Source organism: Corythoichthys intestinalis, chromosome 16 (genome assembly GCF_030265065.1).
Source record: "Corythoichthys intestinalis isolate RoL2023-P3 chromosome 16, ASM3026506v1, whole genome shotgun sequence".
Classification (NCBI taxonomy): Eukaryota; Metazoa; Chordata; class Actinopteri; order Syngnathiformes; family Syngnathidae; genus Corythoichthys; species Corythoichthys intestinalis.
In genome coordinates this window covers 27772903-27794381 of record NC_080410.1, presented here as the reverse complement: position 1 = coordinate 27794381, position 21479 = coordinate 27772903, and the positions used below count along the sequence as shown (strand labels likewise).

At 38.3% G+C, this 21479-nt stretch overlaps 1 protein-coding gene across 1 annotated transcript; it reads left to right on the top strand.

The window, feature by feature from the left end:
- The first annotated feature begins 1144 nt into the window (after positions 1-1144).
- Positions 1145-21456, top strand: ift70 (intraflagellar transport 70). Its single transcript, XM_057860500.1, has 19 exons — positions 1145-1318; positions 1567-1632; positions 1897-2106; positions 2189-2245; positions 2366-2501; positions 2587-2691; positions 5544-5672; positions 5744-5793; positions 5877-6029; positions 6104-6169; positions 6265-6318; positions 6397-6462; positions 10972-11048; positions 11127-11334; positions 14388-14459; positions 14529-14632; positions 14708-14786; positions 20647-20776; positions 20851-21456. Exons 1-19 carry the CDS (start codon positions 1271-1273, stop codon positions 20985-20987), a joined length of 1947 nt encoding a protein of 648 aa, XP_057716483.1. The 5' UTR covers positions 1145-1270; the 3' UTR covers positions 20988-21456.
- Positions 21457-21479: the final 23 nt, after the last annotated feature.

Here is a 21479-nt window from a genome sequence, read left to right as displayed (position 1 = left end):
CAGCACAGTGAAATGTGTACTTGTTGTGTTTTTCGGAGTTTTGCCGTCCTCTGCTGGCGCTTGAATGCGACTGATTTTATAGGCTTCAGCACCCATGAGCATTGTGTAAGTAATTATTGGCATCAACAATGACGGGCTACTAGTTTATTTTTTGATCGAAAATTTTTACAAATTTTATTAAAACGAAAACATTAGGAGGGGTTTTAATATAAAATTTCTATAACTTGTACTAACATTTATCTTTTAAGAACTACAAGTCTTTCTATTCATGGATCGCTTTAACAGAATGTTAATAATGGTAATGCCATCTTGTTGATTTATTGTTATAATAAACAAATACAGTACTTATGTACCGTATGTTGAATGTATATATCCATCCTGTGTCTCATCTTTCCATTCCAACAATAATTTACAGAAAAATATGGCATATTTTATAGATGGTTTGAATTGCGATTAATTGCGATTAATTACGATTAATTAATTTTTAAGCTGTAATTAACTGGATTAAAAATTTTAATCGTTTGACACCCCTACTGTAAACATGATACGAGTCATACACACTTGCTTTTTCTGGAAAATAATTCAATTATTTTTGTTCTGATGGTAATAATATTGAGCTATGGCTGTGGGTTTACTCTCACGTAAAGGACTGCATCTATTTTAATTAGAACATTTCAGTTATTTTTTGTTATTTTAAAAATGTATTTTAACTTAACATTATACTTATGTTCCAATTAGCTAATATGTTTTGAAAAATAAAAATCCTGTTCAATGATTTTATTTTTAAAACCAGATATCTCAAAGTAACACATTTTAGAGCTGTAATTGCAATACCGTGATACCGTGAAATCGTGATATTTTGGCTTTAGGTTATCATACAGTCAGAATTTCATACTGGTTCATGCCTAGTTGTTACTAGGCAAAACAGATACGGCTGTTTTAAAAATTGCTATAACCATTTTATTTTTTCCCCCACCTTATGGCATTGTTGTTTCATTACTGAAGAAGTTGAAATTCTGTTATTTGAAATGATTCAACTCCACAACAAACGATTTAAAATAGCACTTGCTGTATCCTCATAGATGATTGGTTGTAAAACATGTCCGTCAAAAACGCGGACTTCCGGTGAGGGAGGTTGCTAGGTAACACAAATTCGCTTGCTCTGTGTTATCGCCGCAGCTAGCTAACTGGCTAATTAGCGGTGCTCGTTTTTAATAAATTTGACGGATTTTGGTTCGTTTGAAGCCGTGAAAACGATACGTTTGGCACCATGATGACGATAAAAGACGGGGAGCACACGGCTACAATCTATAAACTGGTAAGGATATGAAGTTTACAGGGCGAAGTTGCTGGTTATTGCTGAGTTTAGCGTAGATCGCTGTCTTGAAAACATACATACGTTAAAACTAAATACGTTTTTTTTTAACCTAGCAAACGCTTGGAACTCAAAATTCCCAGTTTTATTTACAAAGGGAAGTTTATCGGTCAGCTCAAGACCAATTTGTTTCTGGAAAATTAAAATGTATGTGTAGCCTCGAGGAATATTAATACTGATTTGTCTTGCAGATTAAGGACAGCCAGTATGTTGAGGCCATTCACATCCTCAATAGCCAACTTCAAAAGCACACCAGGGTAAGTGTTTGATCACAAGCACGTCTCATCATCCTGCTCACAACTTCAAATATATTGAAGGAAAAAAATGAATGTGACTTTGATGTGAAATGTGAACATTCAAATTCATAAGACGTGTCTGATCAGACTGCTGGAGCACGTTGGTTAAGTGGTAAGGCCGTATGACGCAGATTTTTGAGGTGTAAGTCTCACTTTTGCTGTCCAATATTTCTAAGACATGTACGGATAGTCTTAATATTTCTGGAAATGTCTTGTCTTCCTTAGTCCCGTGCTGCGCTGTCCTTGCTGGGCTTCTGCTACTATCACGTACAGGACTTCAGTAGTGCGGCTGAGTGCTATGAGCAGCTGACGCAGCTACACCCTGAGGTGGAGGACTACCGGGTCTACTATGCCCAGAGTCTGTACAAGGCGGGCTCCTACCCAGAGGCTTACAAGGCTTCCTTCGCCCTGGACACGCCCAATAGCCACACCAAGGTGAGATCCCAATCTCACAAGCTAATCAACAACACAAATGATTAGTTATTTTTGTCAAACACTCTTTTTTTTCCCTTCTCAGATGATCAAACTTCAAGCCTCTATTAAATATTTTGAGGAAAATTACTCTGCTGCAAAGGTAACCTTGATCCTCACCTCATCAGCTCATGTGGAAATTAAACTTGTTACACTTATATTAGTAATTCGATCACTGTAAGTAGCAGTAATAGTTGAGTTGATGCTAATTGCATGTTGGCAGTCTTTGGTGGAGCAGCTTCCCCCTGAAGATTCTGATTACGTGTACAACATGGGCTGCCTGCTGTACCAGGACGGCAAATACGAGGACGCATGCAAAAAATTCTCCTCGGCCATGCAGGTGCTTGGATATGTGCCTGGTAAGAAGCCAACACACTTAAACTTTTGAGAAAGAAAAAAAGAGTTGTACAATATTTCTCTGTTGTTTTTTGTTCCCTGTACTAGCGTTGTCGTACAACATGGCACTTTGCTACTACAGGCTCAGCAACTACGCACAGGCCCTCAAATACATTGGCGAGATCATTGAGCGAGGCATCCGGGAGCATCCAGGTAACCAAAAAAAGATGTATTCTTATGCTTAAAATAACAGTCTTGCTGGAAGTACGTTGGAATTCAAGATGACTATTTGATTAGATTTGTTACATAAAGGCAGAGGCAATGGGGCTGAGCGTTTGGGGCCACAAAATGTGCATTTTGTTATGCGCCCAGGCTCATTTAACCATAAATAAATGATTTACAATGGTATGAAAAAGTATCTGAACTAGTGCTTCAACGGTTAGTCGATTAACTCGAGTATTCGATTAGAAAAAAAGATTTGAATTAAATTTTTCTGCTTCGAGTATTCGTTTAATTAAAGTGGCGTTGTAATGGTTTATTTTGAAAGTGTTTGCATTTAGTTTTATTGATTTGGGTGGATACACTGCCCTCCAGTCTGCCTCATTTTACATGGCTGAATTCAGCTGCTCTATGTTAAGACCAACATAAGCCAAGTTTTTGTTTGAGCTAATTTTTTTAATGCATTCGTAATTTATATTTTTGGTATACTTAGCCGTTTTTTTGTTGTTGTTTTTTTTTAATGTGGGAATATGAGTCTGAACCATTTAAAAAAAAAAAATTAAACAATTGTTTGCATATTATAGCATTTAAGCCAGCGGACTTTAGCCAATTGTTCTTTTGTTGTACATGGATCCTCATTTATTTATTTTTTTATACTGTTGGAAGCTCAGCTCAGGTATTTTAATTTTTTATGTTCCTTATCCGATTACTCGATTATTCGAACTAACTACTTCATCGATTGATCGACTACTAAAATAATGGATAGCTGCAGCCCTTATCTGAACCTTTTGGAATTCCTCACATTTCTGCATGAAATCACCATCAAATGTTATCTTTGTCAAAATCACACAGATGAAAAAAGGGTGTCTGCTTTAACTAAAACGACGCAAAGATATATAGGTTTACATATTTTATTGAGGATAGTATGCGAACAATGACAGAAGGGGGGAAAATAAGTGAACCATCACATTTAATATTTTGTGCCACCCCCCTCTTTGGCAGCAATTACTTCAACCAGACGCTTCCTGTAGCTGCAGTTCAGTCTGGCACATCGATCAGGACTAATCCTGGCCCATTCGTCTCCACAAAACTGCTGTAGTTCAGTCAGTTTCCTGGGATGTCTTGCATGAATCACTGGCTTTAGGTCATGCCACAGCATCACAATGGGGTTCAGGTCTGGACTTTGACTTGGCCACTCAAGAACGTGTATTTTGTTATTCTGAAACCATTCTGAAGTTGATTTACTTCTATGTTTTGGAACTTTGAATAATTATGTTGTTGCAGCATCCATCCTCTTTTTAGCTTCAACTGTCTGACAGACGGCTCCAGGTTTTCCTGCAAAACACCTGATAAACTCTTGAATTCATTCTTCCATTTATGATTGCAAGTTGTCCAGGCCCTGAGGTAGCAAAACAGGCCCAAATCATAATGCTCCCTCCACCATGCTTCACGGTGAGCATGAGGTGTCGATGTTGGTGAGCTGTTCCATTTTTCCTCCGCACATGATGTTGTGTGGTACTCCCAAACAATTCAACGTTTGTTTCATCAGTTCACAAAATATTTTTGCCAAAACTTCTGTGGAGTGTCCAAGTGCCTATTTGCGAACATTAAACAAGCAACAGTGTTTTTTTAGATGGCAGTGGCTTCCTCCGTGGAGTGGAATGAGCACCATTCTTGGCCATAGTTTTACTCTAGGGTTCGTTTTTACCTCTCTGAGTATTCTGCGCTGAACTCTTGCCGTCATCTTTGGTGGACAGCCACTCCTTGGAAGAGAAGCAAAAGTGCCAAATTCTCTCCATTTGTAGACAACTTCTCTGACTTTCGACTGATGAACATCCAGAATTTTAGAGGTGGTTTTGTTGTCTTTCCCAGCTTTATACAAATCAACGATCCTTGATCGCTGGTCTTCAGACAGCTCTTTTGACCGAGCCCTGATGCACATCAGACTATGCTTATTATCAGGACACTTTTTACCAGGTGTGTGGTTTATAGTGGGCAGGGCAACTTTAAATCACTCATCAGTGATTAGGCACACACCTGACTTAGATTGTTTGGTAGAACATTAAAGGAGCAACAATGTTTTTTTTAGACAGCAGTGGCTTTCAATGTGGAGTCCTCCCATGAACACCATTCTTGGCCATAGTTTTACATATAGTTGATGTGTGCACAGATATTGGACTGCGCCAGTGATTTCTGTAAGTCTTTAGCAGACACTCTAGGGTTCTTTTTTACCTCTTTGAGTATTCTGCGCTGAACTCTTAGCGTCATGTTTGGTGGATGGCCACTCCTAGGCAGAGAAGCAACAGTGCCAAACTCTTTCCATTGGTAGACAACTTTTCTGACTGTCGATTGATGAACATCCAGACTTTTAGAGATGTTTTTTTTTTCCTTTCCCAGCTTAATATAAATAAACAATCCTTGGTCGCTGGTCTTCTGACTGCTCTTTTGACCGAGCCATGATGCACATCAGACAATGCTTCTCATCAAGACAATTTTTACCAGGTTTTTGTTTTGTAGTGGGCAGGGCAGCTTTAAACCACTCATTAGTGATTGAGCACACACCTGACTTAAAATGTTTGGTAGAAATTGGTTTAAATTGCACTTTAAGCCTCCTTTGGCAGAGGGTTCACTTACTTTTCCCCCTTCTGTCATTGTTTGCATACTATCCTCATTAAAATATGAACCTATAAATGTTTGGGTGGTTTTAGTAAAAGCAGAGTTTTTTCATCTGTGTGAAGGTTCAGATACGTTTTCATACCACTGTACAGAGGAGCCAATAAGTAACAAAAATAATCGTTGATTAGTCGACTGTCTATGTAATGGTTTGTGGGTGTCCCTGAGTACAGAGCTGAGCGTGGGCCTAACGACTGAGGGCATCGATGTCCGCAGTGTGGGAAACACGTTGGTGCTGCATCAGACGGCATTGGTGGAGGCCTTCAACCTCAAGGCTGCCATCGAGTACCAGCTCAAGAACCGTAAGAGAGAGCCGCAAACTGCACATTTAAAGAATGGCACTTAAAAACAACAACAAAAAAAACTTTTGCAGTGAAAGGAGCTCAGGAGGCTTTGACGGACATGCCGCCCAGAACCGAGGAGGTGTGTCCTTAACTCATTGGCTGCCATTGACTGTGCTAGACATCCAAAATCCATTTCGACTGTGTTGTGTGTGTGTCCCTTAGGAGTTGGACACAGTAACCCTGCACAACCAGGCTCTGCTCAACATGGACAGCAAGCCGTCGCAAGGCTTTGAAAAGTTGGCCTTCCTGCTGCAGCAACCGGCCTTCCCGCCCGTCACTTTTGGGAACTTGCTGCTGCTTTACTGCAAACATGAGGTGTGTACACAAAACATCACCCGAGAATCCAGATTTGGAAGTCGTGATCAAATTTGACGCTAGTTTCTTGGCAGTATTTTGATCTGGCAGCTGACGTCCTGGCGGAAAACGCACACCTCACCTACAAATTGCTCTCCCCTGTGAGTTCGACTCAAATTATCTGTGCCTTTTTTGTGGTCCGTTTCCAAAGAACCTTCGTCAATATGAATGTTTTTCGCTGAATTCTTGTTTTTAGTATGAGTACGAGTTTCTCGACGCCTTGCTGACCTGCCAGACGGCGCCAGAGGAGGTACAATAGCAGTCAGATGCGTTTATTAATGACTAATATGATAAAAGTATAAATGTATCTGTGTTTGTGTGTGTTTAGGCATTCAGAAAATTTGACGACATGATTGGCAAAATGACGGAGAAGCTGCGCAAACTGGCCAAGCAGGTTGCCTAGTAACTTTTTCTCCTGTCCTTTTACCACAGATGTAACCATAACATCTATACCAGAAGCGCCGGTGCGTGTCCTGTTATTCCAGGGATAGGGAAATAAATGATCGTTAAAATTTGATCAGCTGAGACACATTTTATCAAATGTGGTGGAAATGCAGCCGGATTAAAATTTGACAGACAGCAAACAACAGTCCATAGGAACAGTCCTTCAAAAAGAATCCAACATTGCTATTATTTATCAAGTCAAGGTAAACTGTCAAACAAAATAAGCCTAACAGGGAAAATTACATACTCTGAATTCAAATACAAAACACACTTTTCTGAAAACATAGTAATAATAATACATTTTATTTGTAGAGCGCGTTTACCAATGCTCAAAGACGCTTTACAGTAGGAACAAAAACGGAAAACAACATGAACAGAACAAAACAAAGAAAATAAGTTAAAAGCTAGTTTAAAAAGGTGAGTTTTTAACAGTTTTTTTGAATGTGGGAAGGTCTGAACAGGTACGGATGGGTTTAGGGAGTAAGTTCCAAAGGGAGGGGGCAGCAACGGAGAAGGATCTGTCATGTTAGCCCAATGCTAATATACAATAGAAGACGCTATTGATGCGCTATTAGAAATTAGCATAGGGTATTTAACTCTCATAACAATATTCACACACGGAAACATTCAGTGTCAAGAAATGTTCATCGGAACTTCTACTACAACACGTTACTGTCATTATATACTTCTTCGCAAAGCACCTCACTACCTCCCAGTAGCCAAGCCATGGACGCAATCTGGTCAGCGCAGAACTTGAGAGACCGTTCTTTTCATCTTAGTTAATGTACAGGTAGTCCCCTGGTTACGAACTAGTTCGGTTCCTACACTGGCGATGTAACCCAAATTTCCGCGTAGGTTGGAAATTACCCTTTAAGTACCCCTTGGTTTCCCCTAAAATCTCAAAATAACTATCCAAAAACATGTATACATGTATGCCAAAAAGCTCAATCTTGGTCTCATCTGACCAAAGCACACGGTCCCAGGCTTCAACTTGGCAACAAACACTCTAAGTGGGTCTGGCGTGCCACGAAAGATGCGCATGCTGAAAAGCACCTCATACCCACTGTGAAGTATGGGGGTGGGTCAGTGATGCTGTGGGGCTGTTTTGCTTCCAAAAGCCCTGGGAACCTTGTTAGGGTGCATGGCATCATGAATGGTTTGAAATACCAGGACATTTTAAATCAAAATCTGTTGCCCTCTGCCCGAAAGCTGAAGATGGGTCGTCACTGGGTCTTTCAGCAAGACAATGACCCTAAACATATGGCCAAATCTACACAGAAATGGTTCACCAGACACAAAATCAAGCTCCTCCCATGGCCATCTTAGTCCCCAGACCTTGTTTTGTTGGCAAAAGGGGGTTGTACAAAGTATTAACACTAGGGGTGCTAATAATTGTGACACACATTATTTGATGTCAAATAATTATTTCTTTATGTGGGATTTTTTTCCCCACTGAATAAATGCAGTTGTATTGAAGGTTGGATTTTTCTCTTTTTTTCCATTAAGGCCCCATATTATTTGAATAAAAACAAATATTAGAAGCTAAAAAACACATCTTAACCAGGGGTGCCAATAATTATGGAGGGCACTGTATGTATATATACATATAGCCCATTTACAGTGGCAGCAGAGTTGGGGGTGCGCGAAACGTTTGCATCTTCCTGAGGGGGGCGTAAAAGAAAATAATTAAGAAGCACTGATTTAATGGATGCTGTTTCAAATATACACAATTTGGCATGTTGTCTGCTTAAGCGCTGCTAACTTGATGTAATTTAACTCCTCTCAAGTTTTCAGTCCAGATTCCTTAAAAACCATGTAAAAAAAAAAATAATAAAATAATAATAATATATATATATATATATATATATATATATAATGTAAAATAGTTCTGATAACTTAAAGCAGGGGTGTCCAAACTTTTTGCAAAGAGGGCCAGATATGGTGCGGTAAAAATGTGGGGGGCCGACCTTGGCTGACGTCCTTTACGTAGAACAATATATTTAAGCAAATTTTAGCAAGCCATTCAGTGTGTCACATTTGCTTTATTATTTTTTTAAATTGAATAATTTCAACAATCTTACAACTAGCCTTTGTGGCGTTCTCTTTCGACTCTCGGGCTCTTGCGAAATACTACTGCTGTGATATTAAACTAGCTTCAAGTTGCTTCAATTTCTCGCTGCGAATATTCCCTGTAATCTTGCCATACATGTCAGCGTGTCTTGTTTGGTAATATCGGCTAACACTGAAATCTTTAAAAACAGCGACAGTCTCTTTGCAAATGAGGCAGACACAGTTGTTGCGTATTTTAGTGAAGAAATAGTCCAATTTCCACCTATCCTTGAACCTATCCTTGAAGCGTCGGCCGTCACAGTCAACTTTCTTTTTTTTTGTTGATTGTCGCTATTTTAGAAAATGGAAGTAATGGCTCACACAGGGTAATGTTGCTTAGCCCTGGGCCAGGGCATAACAGCCAGCCTGAGCGGGGGAAAGAGGGAAAAGAAAGAGGGGGAAAATGGGAGAGAAAATGAAAAAAATTGGGCGAATGTCCACGAAAACAGCAGAAAAGACGAAAAGAAGTCAATGGGAGGACGGGGGTGGGATGCGTCACCAGCTGGAATCGAACCACCGCTAGCCAGAACAGTGGTGACTTCCTGTCACTTTTTTTTTTTTCAATCAAACTTTATTCCTTCACACATTACGTCAGCGGTGACTTACAGTCACATGTTGTTGTTGTTCTTTTTTAAACAATCAAATCTTTAATTATTAACAATACGTCATCAGATTTTGTTTTGTTTTGTGTGTTTGTTTGGGGCCTAAATGTATGTAGTAGTAAGGAGGAATTTCAATTGCAATTACACACACAAAGAAAACTATGATTGTAAAGTAATGTATTAAAGAAAATGTTCACAATGTTACATTAACGTAAAAATGAGATTTATGTATCTCCACCATTATGTCATTTTAAACACATAACAGTTATTCATGTCCACAAATATAACACTAATAACAACTGGAAATTCTTCAACAACAAAAATAACATCACGTATGTCCAAAAATATGGATTTTACATTGTGAGAAAAAGGTGGGAATTATTCACAACACGAACTATTTACAACATGCAAATTTTAAACACATATTTAAAATATAAAAAGCAAAAAATCACACAAGCAAAATAAACAATATTCAGTTTTGAAGAAATGTCAATGTTTGAATGTTTATTAATTATATTTACATTGTGAGCATGTTCCTCCACTCCTCTATGGTTTTGCCAGAAGCAGGACAGTACCATATTCCCTTTACCTGGCTGTGACCTGTGGTGCGGTTTTTTTGTCTGTTTGTTTTTTTTACACATTTTTGGCATTTGTACTCATGGTTTTCTCTAAACCGCCTTTTCTTTGGGGCTTCCCCCCTTGCCTCTCGCTCCTGGTCTTCAAGCGCGACCCTTTTTAGTCTCCACTAAAGTATGCTGCTCGTCTCCAATGGGGCCACGCTCGTGATTGGCTGCGCCGACTTGGACTTGGTTGGCGCTATTCTTCAGCACTCGCTCGTGACTGGCTGCGCTGACTATGACACACTCGCCGGTCATCTTCGCATTTACTCGTGATTGGCTGTGCTACGTCGACCCGCTCGCTCCATCCGCTCTCTCGATTGGCACTCATGCCTTTCCCCCGCGGAAGTGTTAGCTTTAGTTACGAAAAACATTCGTATATATCGGACAGGCGTTAGGAAACGTTATGATATGTTAGGATTACTTTAGGATACGTCAGGATACGTTAGGTATACGTGGGCAGGCCAATCGCCGCAAGGTGCCCAGCCCTTTAATACCTGCAACATGAAGCAATTATCAGAGAATCCCAAAATTTGAAAAATAAGGTCCTAATGAAACCATTTTTTCAAATTTGTAAAAAGAAAAGTCAAAATGAATGTGTAGTAAGCACTCTAATATCAATAACCCATGCTAAATCATGTTTTTTTTCTCTCATAGAACCTGCAAATGCATGTGTTGACTTGCATCCATCGTTTTTTTTTTTCTCAAAAAGAAATGTCAAAATTCTAAATTAGTCTCAAAATCATGAAATTTTAGGTGTATCAAACGTGATACATTTGGCAATAAAGGGTTAAAGTGCTGCTGCCTTTTAATGGGTAAATGAGGGGCAGCATTTCGTGTGTAAGCTACTTCATATGCTGGTTGCAGTACTTCTGACCAATTTATTAAGTCTGTGTGCGGGCCAGACGTTATTGATTTTATGACAGAGGCTGGGGGCCGGATGAAATTTGACCAGGGGCCGCATTTGGCCCCCGGGCCGGACTTTGGACTGACTTAAAGGATTGATAAACAAAATTGATCTTTTTTTCCCCAGATCAACCAGCTACACTATAACCCAAAAATTTTGAATGATATTACTTGTCTTGGATTCTACATGAGACTTATTTAGCTGGGATTGACGTGTGTTGGCAGTTGCAGGAAGCTAAGACAGCTCTAGACGACGACGGGCAGAAGAAAGCCCTCCAGGAATACGACACCATGCAGGAGAAGTAAGAACACACACACACACGTGTGGATTATACCATACCTAGTCATTGTGTTAACTTCCTCTTAACTCTTGGCCACAGGTACATTGTGGTCCTGATGGCCCAGGCAAAGATCTACTGGAACCGTGAGAATTTTGCCATGGTGGAGAAGATCTTCCACAAGTCCATGGAAGTGTGCAACGAGGACGACACGTGGAAGCTGAACGTAGCCCACGTGCTCTTCATGCAGAACAAGTACAAAGAGGCCATCAGCTTCTACGAGCCCATCGTCAAGAAGCACTACACCAACGTGAGTGGCGCCGATGAAAAACGGAGACAGCTCCAAGAGGTCAGTTGACGTTTGACCTTTGTGCACAGGTGGAGCAGTGTAGCGTGCGGGAGTGCCTGTGCACATCCAAATCGCCGGTAAAAATAGTCAAAGCGGCGTGCCGTGTTTTGTTTTTTTTCTTTGCGTGATGTTCCTTATTTAGGCGTCATTTCATTTTCGGTGCCTCTTTGTTCAAAGTAGGGCTGCCATGGACTATTTTTAGATAGAAATGTGCACTGGAACCAAAAAGGTTGGACCATTAATATTATGTAACAATATAACTACCGTAACTTGTTTTCCAGCACTAAATATCTCATTTGGATTGAATACAAAGATAATCATCTGCTTTCCTCATGGATTATTTTTTTGCCCCCTAGAAATAAAAGAGAAATAAATGAAAACATGTGCTTATTGTTTGTTTCAGTTTTTTAAGTACAATATTTAAAAAAATATATATAAAACATTAATACATTTAAAAAACAAATATTTACTGTCTTAACCTTTTTTATTCTTTTATATTGTAAAAAAAAAAATTATACCCCCTCCCCAAAAAAATACAGTGGTATGAAAAACTATCTGAACCTTTTGGAATTTCTCACATTTCTGCATTAAATCACCATCAAATGGGATTTCATCTTTGTCAAATCACACAGATGAAAAAACAGTGTCTGCTTTAATTAAAACCACCCAAACATTTATACATTTTGATGAGTGTAGTATGCAAAAATGACAAAGGGGGGAAAGAGGCAAGTGAACCATCACATTTAATATTTTGTGCACCATCCCCCTTTTGGCAGCAATAACTTGAACCAGATGCTTCCTGTTGCTGCAGATCAGTCTGGCACATCGATCAGGACTAATCTTGGCCCATTCTTCTTTACGAAACTGCTGTAATTCAGTCAGATTCCTTGGATGTCTAGCATGAATCGCTGTCCTTAGGTCATGCCACAGCATCTCAATGGGGTTCAAGTCTGGACTTTGACTTGGCCACTCCAGAACGTGTATTTTGTTCTTCTGAAACCATTCTGAAGTTGATTTACTTCTGTGTTTTGGATCATTGTCTTGTTGCAGCATCCGTCCTCTTTTTAGCTTCAACTGTCTGACAGACAACCTTAGGTTTTCCTGCAAAACATCCTGATAAACTTTTGGATTCATTCTTCCATTAATGATTGCAAGTTGTCCAGGCCCTGAGTTAGCGAAACAGCCCCAAATCATGATGCTCCCTCTACCATCCTTCACGGTGGGGATGAGGTGTTGATGTTGATGAGCTGTTCCATTTTTCCTCCACACATGACGTTGTTTGTTACTCCCAAACAATTCAAATTTGGTTTCATCAGTCCACAAAATATTTTGCCAAAACGTCTGTGAAGTGTCCAAGAGCTTTTTTGCGAACATTAAACGAGCAACAATGTTTTTTTTTAGATGGCAGTGGCTTCCTCCGTGGAGTGGAATGAGCATCATTCTTGGCCATAGTTTTACTCTAGGGTTCGTTTTTACCTCTCTGAGTATTCTGCGCTGAACTCTTGCTGTCATCTTTGGTGGACAGCCACTCCTTGGGAGAGAAGCAACAGTGCCAAACTCTCTCCATTTGTAGACAACTTCTCTGACTGTCGATTGATGAACATCCAGACTTTTAGAGGTGGTTTTGTTGCCTTTCCCAGCTTTATACAAATCAACGATCCTTGATCGCAGGTCTTCAGACAGCTCTTTTGACCAAGCCCTGATGCAAGTCAGACAATGCTTATAAGTTATTATCAGGACCGTTTTTACCAGGTGTGTAGTTTATAGTGGGCAGGGCAGCTTTAAACCACTCATCAGTGATTGGGCACACACCTGACTTAAATTGTTTGGTAAAAGCTGGTTTCAATTGCTCTTTCATACCCCTTTCCCACTGGCCAAAAAAACCCACGTCAACCCACTAACAATCGTCTTTTGGTGGCAGTGGGAAAGGTGCAGCGACCCGCCTCGACCCGTGTCAATCAACCCGCCAAGCGACCCGCGTTAAAACCACCTTGGCTCTGATCGTCATGCAGTGTGAAAGCAAAACCCCGGGTCGACAGTCAACACCCTAATCTACGTGGTGACGTAGGATCTTACGTGATGCAGCATAACAACGTGCCAGTCGCCAATGTTGATCCTTTGCTGCATTTCGATCATTTTGAGGGCAGTAAAAAGCATGAAAACAGAGAACACAAACGGAAAGGAGGCTTCCATGTTGCTCTGCATTGTTTACTTTCTTGAATTGAATGAATATGGTCGCACTTATCGACGCGCATTTTAGCGTGGTGACGTCACGTGCCCTTAGGCACGGCTGAGGAGGGGTGGGGGGTTAGACGGGTGGAAAAAAAAAAAGACAGCTTTTTTTTTTGTCAATGGGAAAGGTGCCAATTGCTAGTGGGTTGCATTGGCTTGGAAAAAACGCGCTTTGACCCACTAGTTTCAGTGGGAAAGGGGCATCAGTCTCCTTAGGCAGAGGGTTCACTTACTTACCCCCCCCTTCTGTCATTGTTTGCATGCGATCCTCATTAAAATATGAAAACCTTTACATTTTTGAATGGTTTTAGTTAAAGCAGACACTGTTTTTTCATCTGTGTGATTTTGACAAAGATCAGGTCACATTTGATGGTGATTTTATGCAGAAATGTGAGAAATTCCCAAAGGTTCAGATACTTTCATACCACTGTATATATAAAGTATGTACTTTTAAGAGGCTCGAAAAGGTTGATTTGATTTTTTTTAAGCCAACAATGTTTCTAAACAATTAATCGACTATCAAAAATAGTTGTCCATTAGTTGATTAATTGTGACAGACCTTCAAAGTTCAAACCTCTCCAAATAAAGATTTTTGAATGTTTGCAGTGCTTTTTCCTGCGTTCTTTTTAATTCTTTCATTGCCATTGACGACGACAGATGTCCAATCTATGGCCATGAAAGTCAACCTAAAATGGGGCCTGTGGGTGGCTCTGCCATTGTAAAATAAGTTTCAGAAGTACAAATATTCTGTAAATGTTATATCAATTGTTTTGTGGATGCAGATTTTGAACGTCAGCGCTGTGGTCCTGGCAAACCTGTGCGTGTCTTACATCATGATCAGCCAGAATGAAGAGGTAACTCCACTGCAGTGGTATCCCTTCCAAATCACCCACTTGAACCAAAACAATTAAAATGTCTTCCAGGCTGAGGAGCTGATGCGAAAGATCGAAAAGGAGGAGGAGCAGATCTCCTACGATGACCCTGACAAGAAACTATTCCACTTGTGCATCGTCAACCTAGTCATTGGGTGACTTTTAACGCCTATAAACCATTTTCTCCTTCTATTGTTGTTATATCAATTGCATTTTCTTTTTGTTTACAGCACTTTGTACTGCGCCAGGTGCAACTACGATTTTGGCATTTCTCGCGTCATTAAGAGCTTGGAGCCTTACAACAAGAAGGTAAAGACGTGCTTTCACTAAGACTGGATGAGTTCAATGTTAAATGATTTAAAAGCATTCATTTTTAATAGCGTATTAACATGAAGCCACTGAACAAGTTTCATTGTTCTGGTTCTAAATAGGTTCAATTAAGAATAATATGCTTCAAGACAGAGCACAATTCATTAAAATGAATGAATATTTCAAAACAGTTGTCTAAGCATTAACTAAAAATAATTTAGAAATTAATTACAAAATAATAATTATAGAACAACAACAAACAGTATAAAAGTTGTCATTTTTCTTAAAGAGCACACATTTACATTACTAAGGCATTGAAAATAAACATCTATGCAACTTTATATTTGTTTTTTGGATTGGCTGTACAAATATGAGATTAATCGCAATTGAGTATATTTTGTAAAAACGTGTTTAACCCTTCCATAATATGGAGGTAGAATTGTGTCTTTATTATTCAATCAAAAAAAAGTTGCTTCGATCAAATAAAAAGTTGCTTCAATCAAAATATATATTTTCAATGGAAGAAAAAACGTCACTTCAATCAAAAAAAATGTGTTTGAATGCAAAAATAAATTTGAAACTCAAAAAAATATATTTGAAAACTATTTTTCTTTGATTGAATTTTATTTTTTTGATTAAAGTCAAGTTTTTTTTGAATGAAACACCATTTTTGATTGAAGTCATGTAATTTTGCGTTTGGACCACATTTTGGCTAGGACATTTGTGTCTTTATTATTCAATCAAAAAATAAATTGCTTCAAACAAAAAAATATATATTTTCAAAAGAAAAATCACTTCAATCAAATTTTTTTGGAAAAATCAATCGTAGAAAAAAAGGTTTGAATTTGAAAAAATATTTGAGACTCAGAAATTCGCATTTGAACACTTTATTTTTCATTCAAACTGTTTTCTTTGATTGATGCAATCCTTTTTGTGTTTGAGCCATATTAGGGGTAGGACATTTGTGTCAAAATCATTCAATCGCAATAAAAGTTGCTTTAATCAAAAAATTATTTTTAATCAAAGAAAAAAATCATTTGCAAAAACTTTTTTTAAAATATATTTTTAATTTGAAATATATATATTTTTTTATTGAAGTGTCACTTTTTTTGAAAAGCAAAAAGTTTTAAACTTTTTTTTTTTTCAAAGTGGAAAAAGTTTTGAACACACTTTTTTTTAGGTAGAGCGTTGAAGTTGAATCTTTGTGTCAAAATGATTCAATCGAAAAAAAGTGCCTTCAAAACTTTTTCCACTTCAAAAAAAAAAAGTGTGTTCAAAACTTTTTCCACTTTGAAAAAAAAAAGAGTTTAAAACTTTTTGCTTTTCAAAAAAAGTGACACTTCAATAAAAAAAATATATATATTTCAAATAAAAAATATATTTTAAAAAAAAAAAGTTTTTGCAAATGATTTTTTTCTTTGATTAAAAATAGTTTTTTGATTAAAGGAACTTTTATTGCGATTGAATGATTTTGACACAAATGTCATACCCATAATATGGCTGAAACACAAAAAGGATTGCTTCAATCAAAGAAAACAGTTTGAATGAAAAATAAAGTGTTCAAATGCGAATTTCTGAGTCTCAAATATTTTTTCACATTCAAACCTTTTTTTTCTACGATTGTTTTTTTTTTTTTTTAAATTTGATTGAAGTGATTTTTCTTTTGAAAATATATATTTTTTTGTTTGAAGCTATTTATTTTTTGATTGAATAATAAAGACACAAATGTCCTAGCCAAAATGTGGTCCAAACGCAAAATTACATGACTTCAATCGAAAATGGTGTTTCAATCAAAAAAAAAACTTGACTTTAATCAAAAAAAAAATAATTCAATCAAAGAAAAAAAGTTTTCAAATATATTTTTTTGAGTTTCAAATTTATTTTTGCATTCAAACACATTTTATTTGATGGAAGTGACGTTTTCTTCGATTGAAAATATATATTTTGATTGAAGCAACTTTTTATTTGATCGAAGCAACTTTTTTTTTTGATTGAATAATAAAGACACAAATCTACCTCCATATGTTTAACCCTTCACAGGACAAGCGACTATTTTTAATTTAAAAAAAGAAAAATAACCCTATAAAGACCCGACGACAACAAATGTGGACATCACATTTTGGGTCATGTAGACCGCAATATTAACATTTGGTAAACAAGCATGACCTACATTATCTAAAATGTACTGTACACATACAGTATGTGGACACCATGTTTCACTTATAATTATATCATCTTGTTATTACCGTATTTTCCGCACTATAAGGCGCATCTAAAAGTCTTCAATTTTTATCGAAAGCCGACAGTGTAGCTTATAATCCAATGCGCCTTATATATATATATATATGGCGGAAAACATGGACAAGGCGGAAAAAGCTAATTCTGCTCTTGCACCCCTCTATAAGATAAAATATTGTATTTTAAGCCAAAAGAACTGTTGTCTTTGATAGAACAATATGTCTATATGCTGCCATAGCGGTTTCGTGGCACATTAAGCCCCCAAACTATTTTTAATATGTCCGTTTTACACTGGAGACCCACTTTTACAGACACCACGCAACCGCTTTTGTTTCAACTCAGGCATAAATAGAAGGTAAGTAATTATATTTATTATTCATAATGTTTGTCACTTTTAGCTTAGAATCATTAATTGATATCTAATATTTAGTTTAAAAAAAAGACGACTTTAAAAAATTATTCACTTACATATTTTAAACTTTTGACCAAATTACGTCACAATGAAAAAAATAGTGTCTGTAAATAAGTCATGGATATATACATCATAACTATCGCCTAGTTGTATTTTTTTGTTACTGTCGCATTTCCCTCAATATTTCAAGTGATAATCGATCCAAACAAAGAAAAATTGAAGAAAGAAAAAAACGTTTAAAAGGGTAAATATATGAAAAATAAAATCTCGATCACTCCTTCAGGTCTGTGATTTCTGCATCGCGACCTTTGTTATATTACCATGTTTCACCCATAAAATCCCCCAAAAATCCTACTGTGGCCATTCACAGCTGCGTCTTGACACTCAGTGATACATGCTACATGGAGTTTTTGGATCGAAACAAGGTTAGTGCACGATAATATATCGTTAAAATCATGGTGTCTTTAATTATGCCCTCTCATGCTCTCACCTCCAGTTATGGTTTCGCTGTTTAATTTTTTTTTTTTTTTTTTTTTTAAATGCCCTCCTGTTCAAAATTTTTCTTCCCCCAGAAAATTAAGATTTTAAGCGTTCCAATGTTGTGTCACACGTGCATATACAGTGGGGCAAATAAGTATTTAGTCAACCACCAATTGTGCAAGTTCTCCTACTGGAAAAGATTAGCGAAGCCTGTAATTGTCAACATGGGCAAACCTCAACCATGAGAGACAGAATGTGGAAAAAAAAACAGAAAATCACATTGTTTGATTTTTAAAGAATTTATTTCCAAATTAGAGTGGAAAGTAAGTATTTGGTCACTTAAAAACAAGCAAGATTTCTGGCTGTCAAAGAGGTCTAACTTCTTCTAACGAGGTCAAACGAGGCTCCACTCATTACCTGTATTAATGGCACCTGTTTTAAGTCATTATCAGTATAAAAGACATCTGTTATTCAGTCACACTCCAAACTCCACTATGGCCAAGACCAAAGAGCTGTCGAAGGACACCAGAGACAAAATTGTAGACCTGCACCAGGCTGGGAAGACTGAATCTGCAACAGGTAAAACGCTTGGTGTAAAGAAATCAACTGTGGGAGCAATTATTAGAAAATGGAAGACATACAAGACCACTGATAATCTCCCTCGATCTGGGGCTCCATGGAAGATGTCACCCCTTGGCGTCAAAATGATAACAAGAACGGTGAGCAAAAATCCCAGAACCTCACGGGGGGACCTAGTGAATGACCTACAGAGAGCTGGGACCACAGTAACAAAGGCTACTATCAGTAACACAATCCACCGCCAGGGACTCAAATCCTGCACTGCCAGACGTGTCCCCCTGCTGAAGCCAGTACACGTCCAGGGTATGAGGTGCTTTTCAGGATGCGCATCTTTTGTAGCACGCCAGACCCACTTAGAGTGTCCCAGGCTTCAACTGGGACCGTGTGTTTTGGTCAGATGAGACCAAGATTGAGCTTTTTGGCTTCAACTGGGACCGTGTGCTATGGTCAAATGAGACCAAGATTGAGCTTTTTGGCAACAAACACTCTAAGTGGGTCTGGCGTGCCACGAAAGATGCGTGTGCTGAAAAGCACCTCATACCCACTGTGAAGTATGGAGGTGGGTCAGTGATGCTGTGGAGCTGTTTCGCTTCCAAAGGCCCTGGGAACGTTATTAGGGTGCATGGCATCATGAATGCTTTGAAATAACGGACATTTTAAATCAAAATCCGTTGCCCTCTGCACGAAAGCTGAAGATGGGTCGTCACTGGGTCTTTCAGCAAGACAATGACCCTAAACATATGGCTAAAACTACACAGAAATGGTTCACCAGACACAAAATCAAGCTTGTGAAACATTATAGGAGAAGATTAGGTGCTGTTTTGTTGGCAAAAGGGGCGTTGTACAAAGTATTAACACCAGGGGTGCTAATAATTGTGACACACATTATTTGATGTCAAATAAGTATTTCTTTATGTGGGATTTTTTTCCCCACTGAATAAATGCACTTGTATTGAAGGTTGGATTTTTCTCTTTTTTTCCATTAAGGTCCCATATTATTTGAGGTAAAAAAAAAAAAAAAAAGAAGCTAAAAAACACATCTTAACCAGGGGTGCCAATAATTATGGAGGGCACTGTACTTATTTTCCACCATTATTTGCAAGTAAATTATTTAAAAATCAAACAATGTGATTTTCTGTTCTTTTTTTCCACATTGTCTCTCATGGTTGAGGTTTACCCATGTTGACAATTACAGACCTCTCTAATATTTTCAAGTGGGAGAACTTGCACAGTTAGTGGTTGACTAAATACTTATTTGCCCCACTGTAGGACAATTTTGAAATTTGGCCAAATTGGGGGTCTCAGAGCGGAACTTCAAGTCACCTGAGTGTTTTCCGCCATATATATGTACATACACATACGGATCATATCATGGCATGACCATCCTTTTAGCGCAGCTCCGACGAGTAGATGGATACCCTAACGCCAAACACTACTACTACTACTAGTACCACTGCGCCTTATAATTCAGTGCACCCTATATATCAGGGGCGGAGCCTAGGGGGGGTACAGGTCTCTAGGGTGCCTGGTTTTTGGGCATAAAGAGGATGTGGTAAGGTAAGATGATGTACGGAGCCCTAATATTGTGTACAAGTGTTAAAATAATTCTGCTAGCACTCTTAGAGGGCCCGCGAGTCACGCATCTCAACCACCCCTTGGCGTACGAGGGGGGTCCCGTTGCTACCCGATGCACACGGGCCCTTTTTACATTTGTTCCGCCACTGCTATGTATCAATAAAATACGCCATTCACTGAAGATGCGCCTTATAGTGCAGAAAATACGTAAATTGTTATTGTATTTTTAAAAAATATATTTGACTTCATATGTTTTAATGAATAAATAAAATTTTAAATCAATAAAATGTTAATAAATTTTATTAACCAAAGTTAATAAAGTTAAAAATGAATAAAAACAGAAATACACTTGGTCCCCAATAGCACTCTAAATGTAATTTTTTAAATCTATTTATTTATAGTACAGTATGATATATACAAGGATACACATCCAATTCATTTACACTGGAAGGACTGGCTATGAATGCTCCTCTTTCAGTTCCATTTCAGTTTCAGTCCCGAGATGACCGATCCATTTTGACTGGTCAATGACGTTCAAAGAATTACAACACTGAACTCGATGTTTTATTTGCGCAGTTGGGAACGGACACGTGGTTCTACGCCAAGCGCTGTTTCCTGTCCCTGCTGGAGAATATGTCCAAGCACATCATCACGCTCAAGGGCGTGGTAGTCCAGGAGTGCATTCAGTTCTTAGAGAACTGTGAAGGTGACTTTTTTTTCATTCATGATTTTTCCATATATGATCTGAACACAAATAGCTTTTTTTTTCGTGTTTTGAAGAGTACGGACGGGAGGTTCCTGCCATCATTGAGCAGCCGCTAGAGGAGTCTCGGGTCCAAATGGGCAAGAACACTGTCACCTATGAAGCACGACTTCTCAAAGCACTATTCTACAAAGTCACTAGCTGGAATGTGTGACGACCACACACTTTTATTTTGTAGCCATTTTTTTCTTCTCATACTTAATGCTTACACTACACATGACGCTCAAAATATAAGACAAACACTGTTGTTAAATACAGTGTATCACAAAAGTGAGTACACCCCTCGCATTTCTGCAGATATTTAAGTTTATCTTTTCATGGGACAACACTGACAAAATGAAACTTTGACACAATGAAAAGAAGTCTATGTGCAGCTTATATAATAGAGTTAATTTATTTTCCCCTCAAAATGACTCAAAATATAGCCGTTAATATCTAAACACCTGGCAACAAAAGTGAGTACACCCCTATGAAAAAATGCACATCCCTAAATGTCCAAATTCAGTACTGCTTGTCATTTTCCCTCCAAAATGTCATGTGACTCGTTACAGGCGTGCTGTCAGCATTGCTGCAGAGATTGAAAAGGTGGGGGGGTCAGCCTATTCGTGCTCAGACCATAAGCCGTACTCAAAATCACATTGGTGTG

Bases quoted from the DNA above. Each gene is read 5' to 3' on its own strand.
- ift70 (XM_057860500.1), top strand. From the start codon at position 1,271: ATGATGACGATAAAAGACGGGGAGCACACGGCTACAATCTATAAACTG. The intron at 11,049-11,126 runs GTAAGAACACAC...TCTTGGCCACAG, and splicing joins TACGACACCATGCAGGAGAA to GTACATTGTGGTCCTGATGG. The intron at 20,777-20,850 runs GTGACTTTTTTT...CGTGTTTTGAAG, and splicing joins GTTCTTAGAGAACTGTGAAG to AGTACGGACGGGAGGTTCCT.